General features: G+C 39.2%; 1 protein-coding gene across 1 annotated transcript in view; it reads left to right on the forward strand.

Annotated features, from left to right (window-relative positions):
• Window positions 1-8,678, forward strand: part of GDF6 (growth differentiation factor 6) — a 19,965-nt gene extending 11,287 nt beyond the window's left edge. The window contains exon 3 of the mRNA XM_085298496.1: window positions 8,567-8,678. Within this exon, the coding sequence (XP_085154622.1) occupies window positions 8,567-8,678 (112 nt within the window). The remainder of the gene's footprint in view (window positions 1-8,566) is intronic.
• Window positions 8,679-9,389: the final 711 nt, after the last annotated feature.

Here is a 9,389-nt window from a genome sequence, read left to right on the forward strand (position 1 = left end):
AATTGTTCGGGATTGTAATTACCAGTTAGGTTGTATTTTAAGACAGTGATGAAAAACTGTGAAAAGAGCGAAGTGTTGCGGAAAGCACGGCCGGGGTGAACGGGAACGGAAACTCCTCGGAGTCCGCGAAGAGCGCAGCAATGCAACGAGCAGGTTCGCTCGGAAGCTGCAGCCAGGTAGCTCTGTCAACCTGCAGCAGTATTATGTGCCAACGTCGTGCTGGAAAAGGCATTCATTTATGTAAAATTCGGTTTCTTCCCCACCTGTGGTCTCAACTATGGCTTCACCTGAGGAAAGTGCACTTCGAAGCATGCCTAGCCCTTTCTTAATGTAACTATGATGTTTGTAGTTTCAGACTTTCCCCCACTGATTTCTAGAATTGTTAGCTTATCTGGTTTTGCAGAGGTACAGACTGGTGGAAAAAAAAAGAGAGAGAGAGAGAAGAGAATAATAATATAAAATGATAATAAAAAGACTCGACCAGGAGCAATAATTTAAAATGCACATTTTGCTTTGGATGCACTGTTGTTCATATAAAAGTTGTAAATATTTGTTTATTTAAACAGACTGAAAAGTGCAAAATGGAGATGAACAACATGCATTTCTTTTTTTAATGTACAAAACATTATATGCACTCAAAATGTTATTATTTCTAATATTTTTTAAAGTTTATATTTGAGTTGTACAGAATTAAGCATTAATCAAATATTTCATTCTTACTTAACATTATCATTTCCTTAAAATATTATTACAAGATTTAAATTCTGTGCTAATAACGGAGAAAAAAWTTTTTTACTGTCTACCTCACTATAATGCAAGTATTTACAACTCTAAAGTTATCTGAGGTAAATCAATATTCAAAACATTTTTACAATACACCTTTACTGGACGATACTACAACTTTTACTGTATTATTAAACTTTTTTTTTTCAAAAAGTCATCTTGCTTTTATATGTTCTATTATTTTATTAAGTAATTATGAGTTCTCAAGTAAACATTGGCATCAGTTGTAAAATGCTGTTGGGTTAAGTTGCAGTAAGTGCCACTTGAAGACTTACCTAAAGCCATTCTTCCTATCTGAAGACTTTTTGTATGCTCATAAGATCTTTAGTTTCCTCTTTGGTATATGCTGGTGGCATAAGTATGCAAGAAGTTGCATTATGATTTTATACATTTTATGCAGTGATTTATGTTAATATAATTGGGGGAATGCATTAAGTGGAAAAATTTCAGGCAAGCATTTGTAAATACCATCTGTACCGGGCATGTTTATATACACTGTATTATGATGACAAGCAAAAGATAATGAATGTTTTATAAATGATATTTATTTTTGATGCAATGGGTAATATATTTATTAAATATTTCCTGGTTATCTCTTAGATTATGAAGAACTATTCAATGTTTCACTAAGAGAAGAATTGCAGTCCTCTCTCATAACAATGCGTGCAGAGGCCCCGGTGTGCTGCGGGTGCAGGCAGCGTGGGGCTCTTAGCTGGAGTCTCTTAAAAGAAAGGTTCATCTCAAATGCACAAGAGCTGAAAGAGCCGCTCACCTTGTAGCAACTGTGGAATGTGTTTGAAAACAAGGTTCTTTTCATGGCAAGTGGAATTTTTACCAGATCACAAGATCTGATCTCACACGTTTTTCTCTGGCAAACGCTCACTCCCTTGGACTCGGACTTGAACAAAGGATTTCAGAAATGGACCCGGCAGTTTGAATACTGGCAGCTGAGAGACCACTACAAGGGTCCAGCTTTACTTTGTGTGCAACTTCCAGAGGAATACTTCTGCTTAGTATTTCATATAGTGTTTCAAATTTGTGACTAAAAGTGAGTTTGGGAATAGCCGCTTTAAAAAGAGCTTTAGTTTTAAAGCCCAGGTCACTGTTTGTCAGCAGCTAGTGGCATGCTGGCTGTTGTGAAAGTTGATTGCTGCTCYGACTTAACTGGTTTTCTATGCAGGGTTCCACTCTGGATCGAGTGTCCACTCTCATTATAATCTCAATGGAAAGCAATGGAAAAATGGCATGAAGAAAATCTGCGTCCTCAAAAAGCTGGAATGAACTCCATAATGAAAGGCAATCAAGATAGATAAGATGTCATAAACTGGAAATGACCATGATGTAAAAATCTGAAGTGTTACAAAATTTACAGATAGCAAAGCATTTAAAGGCAGAATGAATCATCTCTTAATTTCACTGTCCGGTGAGCAAATAAAGCATCGGATGTATAKACAGTGCTTCAGCTAAAATAATACACTGTGCTTTTCAACACAAGTTCCTTTTAGTATAAAAACAATATTGCTTCTATTACAAATGATTACATCACGTGCTTACTAGCAAGCTTTCCTATCACTGAGCTGTCTTTTCTGATACACCTCAGAAGTTGTACTGGGGAATTTCATCAGACAAAATACACCTCTGAGAGGCCTGAGAAATCTCTCCAAAGAGGAAGTCCTCAAAGCAGCAGCAGTGAAGATTTTGCTGTCTTGGATGTACATTGAAGAGCTATTTGTACCTTTTCCTATGTTAGCTGATTTTGGGGAAACATTTTTGATGGCCGGAAAAGATTTTAAAGTCCTTTGTCCCAAGTGGCTGTGCTTATTGACCTCCAGGCAAGTAAGAGGACCTGAAAAGGCACAAAAATGGCCAGAATCTGGAGTACCTATTTTGGAGACAAACCTTTTGGATTTTACTGTTAGAAGAGAGGAAATGCTGGCCTTTTTGAGCATATCTTTTGGATACTGTAGTTATTATAACATTATCTAAGCCTATTTTGGCAAGTCTACTATTCCTAAAGATGGAATCTCTGTTCATTTCCTTTTTTAGTTCTGTAATATTCTTTTGTACAAAACCGAGAAGGAGCAGTACAATTTTGAAAAGGAGATGTGTAAAGAGAGAGCAAAGCTGATAGATTGTCTTTCCTTCCTTGTGCCTCCCTTCCTCTCTCCCTCTCTCCTGCCCTCCTCCCAAGTGCTCACCAGTGAACTGAACAAAGAATACCAGTGATTATTTTTTCAACTTTTACCACAAATGCTGAAAGCCTTTGTTACTGAGCAATCCAAATACGATAATTCAATGGAGGTGTAGCTCAAATCTCTTTGTCCCACCAAAGTAATATTAATTTTCTTTTCCATTTCTCAACTCCCCATGCTCAAAATCATATTCAAAAAGGGAAAATAATTTCTTTTATTATGTTGCTGGCCAGAAGAGGGAGCAGAATCTATTAAGTAGTGGGAATAGATACCAGCAAATAAAAGACAGCTGAAGTGAGCCTGGCTGATTGTGTGATGTGTATCAGCAAACGTTTCATTATTCATCGATCTCACTGACTGTTGCTCAAATGCAAGAAAACCACTGACACTTCCTTGAATTATAGGTATGCAATAGAACAACTAAATAGAGCGTATCTGCATGAAAAAAAAGAATAGGGCTTAAGCTCTTCCTTTGTAAGTGCTGCTCCTCCTTTCTAGACTCCAAACTCTCTCTTACATTGACTTAAGGGGGGCTCTTGTAACTCTGTAAATGATTTGTGTGGAAAAATAGTGGAACACCCCCTATGCACAACTGGAAGGGCCAGTCTTCTTCCTCACTATCTCCATGCTGAGAAGAGGTCAGTTTACTGAAATGTGCAAAATAAGCATGTTTATTTTTAAATGTGTAGATGTGAGACCGGAAGAACCTCAAATGTTAGCTGGGGGATGGAGCTGATCATATTGCATAAAACATGTTTCTTTTTAATYTCTTAATCTTTGCTTCAAAAGTCCATCTGAAGCCTTGAGAAAGTCAAATGACTGAAATTTATACTTGTCAATCATTCAGAGTCTAGGCAGCAAAACAGTGGATTTCAATAGCATATATTTTTTCTGCTATATAGAGGCCCATGTGCTATAAAGGAGTTTAGAGTGGGGTTCTTTTGTCAGCATTCAGCTCTATTATACAATTAGTTTTCCAAATATTTGCTCTTGTTTCTTTAAAATGTCAGACTGGTTGTAAATTGTGGATGTTCCAGCTGTTCATTACTGTGAGAGAGGAGAGTCAACATAGTATCACTCCTGTGCTCATCGTCTGCCTATTTCTTGATGACTACAGCCCTGAAAAGTACCACTTGTCCAATCAATATTAGTTAATATGCATTATAATTTAGCACATGATATTGCTGGGAATGAAAAAAGGTTCTCCAAATGTTTTAACTTGAGCTAATCTTACACTGCATCAGGCTGGAGCAGCGTATGAGACGCTATGTTCAACCATGTCTTGGCATTTTGGCCACCTCAGTCTGTCACAAAACTAGAATTGGTTTTAACAACATATACAGTCAACCCTTTTCCTGGAACTAGAAAGTCTGGAATTAGAGTGGGGACTTTTATCTCCCAAGGCTACTTTTTTTCTACTAATAGCTTTCTTTTCTTTCTTTTTTTTTTCTTTTTTTTTAAAAAGACTTTTTGGAGAATTTTCATCCTGCAGACCATTGTTCTGTGGAAGATGATTATTTTTCTGACTGTAAGAATTTTCATACACTTAATACTTAGGGGAATACTAGGGTAGAATAAGTGAGAACAATCCTAGGACACCAACCTGCCAATCTAACGATGAGGGCTTTGAACTGGCTAAGAAAGAGCTCAAGTGAAGAAGAAAATTGGTGGTTTGGTTGACAATTCATTTGTAGGGTGGAAGTTGGAAATTGCAGGAGGGCCGTAGAAGAACAAAAGGAATAACATAAGGGCAAACAGCCAAACATCTGAGATGCCTTTACACTAATGCTAAGAGTATGGAGAATAAACAGGAAGAACTAGAAGTCTTGGGATACAACAAAGGCTACAGTTTAATCAGCCATCACACAGACTCAGTGGAATAAATTGTTGCACTTGAATATTAGCAGAGAGAGTATAATTTGTATAGGAAGGACAGTCAGAAAAAAGGGAAGAGTATTATCTGGTATATTAGGAATGTGTGTAAGGCCAGAAAGAGGGGAGGGACAGACTTGTTGAAGATAAAATGGAGAGGAACTGTAAAGTTCTCCTAGCGATTACTTAATGAGGAGGAGGAGGAGGTCAATGGTAACATTTTTCGAGCAACTACTGGGAGTGTCCAGAGGATACGAGGTAGTGGTAATCGAGCACTTTATCTAACCAGATATTTGCTGGAAGAAAACAACAGCAAAACACAGACAGTTTCTCAAGTTTTTGGAATGTGTTGGGACAACTTTTTGTTTCAAACAGTGGAGGCAGTTACAGGAGACATGGCCAGATAAGGCTATGATAGATACGAGTAATAAAGAGGAACTTGCTGGAAGGTGATTGGAGCTCATGTGTCTGTGGATTGGGAGGAGGAGAGYGACACTAAATGATTCCTATAAAGCAGATTTCCATAATTCCTGGGAGCTGATGGGGAAGGTTCTGCAGGGAGGAACTGGAAGGAGAAAGGAGTTGAAAGGCAAGCTGGAAAAGGGSCCTATATTAAAGCCCTATAAGAAGCCGTCCTGCTGGGACAGCATAGTAAGAAATCAGGGACACTGAGTCAAGAGCTGACTGGTCATCTGAAAACAAGGAAGCAACTCACAAAAAGTAGAAAAAGTCTAATGACCATTAAAGGTACCAGAAATAGGAATAAGAAGAAAAGGATTATCACTTCGCTAGAATGGTGAACAAAGGACAAATGACACAGAGCAAAGTGTGGCGCACCTTATTCTTTGCAAATAAGGGATACCTGGTATCAGAAACCTAACACAATTAAAGATAGCAAGAGAACTGAAAGCCAGGCCAGCTCAGGGAAAAAGGGTGAAAGAATGTCTGAATAAAATATTCAAAGCAGGAAGCCCTGATGACATTTACTCTGGCATAATCAAAGAAATAAGCATAGCCACTTTTGAAATACTAAGAATTATCTTTAAGAACATATAGAAGAATGACAAAGTACCAAGAAGTTACACATTAGCCAACTTGCCTCAAATACTTTGAAAAATACTGAAAAAAATGCTTGATAAAATAGCAATCACAGAATAATAATATGATAAAGACATCCAACATTAATTTGTACAGAATAAATCATATGTAGCTAGTTTCCTTTTCTTCTTTGATAAAGGTGAAGTGAAACTCAAACACTTAAGAAGAGGGAGTTCTAAATTATCTTCCTACATTAAAGAAGTGGTTTGGGATATAAATAATGAAATGTAATAGCAACAAGTGCAAAATATTACACTTAACAAGAGATAATCTTATGCATAAGATGCACAGTGGAAAATTTGGCTAGATAATGCTTCTCCAGAAGAGAATCTAGTCTTTATAGTGGAATAAAAATCTGCATATGAGTTAACWAAACAATGCTGTTGCCCTATTCCAGGATAAAACAACTGGGCCATTATATGTAAGATGTGGTAAATATTCTATGGTGCTTTGAACTGATGAGGGTTCACATAAAGCTCTGTGTTCAGTTTTAGACAAAATGCTTTCACAGGTCATTTTCTGATGTCTTCTAGGCCGTCGGTGGCCAGCTGACTGCAGACTGAATAGCACTGCCAAATCATTGAGTGTATCAGGCATGACAGCTGGATATGTAAGACAGGGCAGCTCGCGCCTGTGTTGTGCTAGAGTCCACAAAGAAGGCGTTCTTTGGCTTCTTTCTCTCCGTGTTCTGGGAAGTATTTTGAGAAATGACTACCAGGATGGGCCTTGCTTGGTCCGTCRCAAGAAGGGGCAGTGTGGCTCCCAGGACCTCCGTTCACAGAGCACTCCCTACAGCAYTGCAGCTCATAAGGTCTTTTCATCGTTAACTGCCGGAGACCAAGGAGATTTGGATGCCATGGCACTCCTAAAAATTCTCTTATGCACTCCTCTGCAATTAACTCCCTTGAGAAATACAGGCCTAAATTTTCCTCTTAAAGTGGGAATAAGGGGATTTATTGCAATGCCTATTGTGGCACCTAAACTGGACAGTACTCCTGCGGAGATGTCATTAGTACTGAGCAGAATGGAATAAAGGTCTCCCATAGCTTTATATAAGGCATTCTGTTTAATACAGCCAGCTGAATGCTTGAGAATAAGACCCTTTGTTCAGTGCTACTCCAGCAGAGTCCTGTACTTGGTAAGAGTCTCTTGTTGTTATCATAAAACAAGCAATGGTTTATCGCATGACAACAATGTGCTATTTTGATGGGCTTCTGTGAATTTACTAGACTTAAGCTGCTTTTGATGCTGATATGTTCAAATGAGACCAAAAAACCCCAAACCCCAACTTCCTCAAAAAACAAAACAAACAAACAAACCCCAACTTCCTCAAAAAACAAAACAAACAAAAAAAAAAAAAAAAACAAAAAAACAGTTATCACAACTTTCCAGCAGATATTGCGCACCCGACACTGTTCATGTACTGCAGCTCACTCAGATACTTTTCAGAGACTATTCTCTGTCCTCAAGCATGTTAATTTGGAATTTTTCTTGTTCTGTTTGTCATTTACTGCTCATATTGGTCCATGTGATGAACTCTGCAGAGGAGATTTGGGTCTTATTGTGACTGGCCAGGTAAAAGCACCCAGAAACCTCTGGTTTATTGTGTACCAGAAATTCTGCAAACTTGAGAGAAACCAGGTGTTGAATGTGTCTGTGTCAGGGCCTCTGAACTGCAGTGAATCGAAACTTGCTAATCAGTCTGTCCTTATATCTGTTTCCCTACTAAGATCAGCACTGAGTATGCCTCAGGCTCCCAAATGTTCATTGCTTCATTCTGTTATTTCAGAGTGAACTAAATTACTGCTGTCACCCAGAACTGGAATTCTATAAAACACCCTGCTGTTCCTCTTTGCCAATATGTGACACCAAGCCCTATTAGCAGACTATTTCTATTCACAGTGCGGATATTATACTGCTCCTCATATCTATCATTCCATTGCTGTTTCTTTCTGCTCTTGTAGACTCGTGTTGCACAAACCTATTTAACCTGGGACGTACCTCTGCCAAAGATGCCTCTGCTGGGAGACAGTGCAAAAAACCTAATCACTGACAAAGCAGGCAGCAAAGCCGTCAAACATAAAACAAYTACAGCAGGTCTGACTGAAAGGTTTGGGGAGAGATAGAGGAAATAAAGAAGTCCTGTTCATCATTTAAGGACTTCTCAAGTATTTCTGACTTTAAATTTCTTCCTAAGCAGAAACGTGCATCTTTGAGAGGTGAAGAATGCTCTGAGGGACTAAACCAGGTGAGATCACCCTGGGGCCATTAAAAGTGCACCAAACAATTTGAAAATGTTGACATTTTCTTAAAAAAACCACAAAACCCTTTCTATATTTCCTGTGGAATTTTCTCTTGGCCCAGCTGACTAGTCATAACAGTTGTCTGTGCAACTGACTGTCTTCATGACACAGGAAAAATTTCTGAATTTTTCCATATTGTTGTGTAGTAGAATTTGGAAGGACATCTACCCCTAGCTGTCTTTAAAGTATTGCACTGTTACAAGATTTAAAAGAGTTAAAGTAGCCCAGAGAAGGCCTTACATATGCTTTTTATAGCTTGATACTCCTACTGTGTCTGCTTACACTGCTAACTCTGGTGTCTGCTCTGCCTGCTCTTAGCAACCACCAGGACACGTTCATCCCCATGAAGGTGGTGGCTCTGTGTACCATGGGAGCAAGGGACAAGCTTACTGAACAGCTTCTGCTTCAATGTGAGGACAGCAATCGATGATGAAGAGCAGTGCCTCTGTCAGAAAGCATGATGTGCGGCTTATCCTGGCATGGCAGTGGAGCGACCCTGGGGATACAGCGGTTGCTGAGGGACATCCAAATGTACGCTAGACAGGAAGGAGTTAACGCTCAGCTCACAGCTGTACACAGCCCAGAACAGCTGAGATGCAAAAGGGATTTTAGGGTCTCCAGCTTCTGTGTTCCCAGCCTGAAACAGACTTTAAAAAAATCTTGATTTTTAGCAGCTTTGATGCTCAGACCATTTTATATGCCAAGCTCCCTTCAGATCTCCCAAATTAGGCTTCCCAAATATCAACCAGCAACACCTGGTGTTGGAGTTGTCTGTGGGAGTTAACAAAATTAAAAAACCTTAAAAAATTTTAATCTTAAAGCCCCACGTGTGAAAGCTTCTGTCTGGAGGAGGTTCCCAGGAGATGAGGCACATGTTTTTGCTGAAGGCCAGCATGCGCGGCTTGTTTTGAGGATTTGTGCAAGGCTCAGTTGGTGACGAGCCTTCMTATGGCCCTGTTATCATGGTGCAGGAGGGGGTTAATGTCACCTGTGCTGCTGGGRCAGTGACTGCAGTGAGTGGGCAAAACGCACTGCTATTAATCTAGAAAAGCAACRTGAGTTTTGGTTTTCCTAACCATTACAGAGGAACATTGCATAGCAGTATTGTGAGAGGGGGAAGATACGCTTTTTAAAGCAAATC

This window comes from Rhea americana, unplaced genomic scaffold (assembly GCF_003343005.1).
Source record: "Rhea americana isolate MKP2758 unplaced genomic scaffold, rheAme1 scaffold_0, whole genome shotgun sequence".
Classification (NCBI taxonomy): domain Eukaryota; kingdom Metazoa; phylum Chordata; class Aves; order Rheiformes; family Rheidae; genus Rhea; species Rhea americana.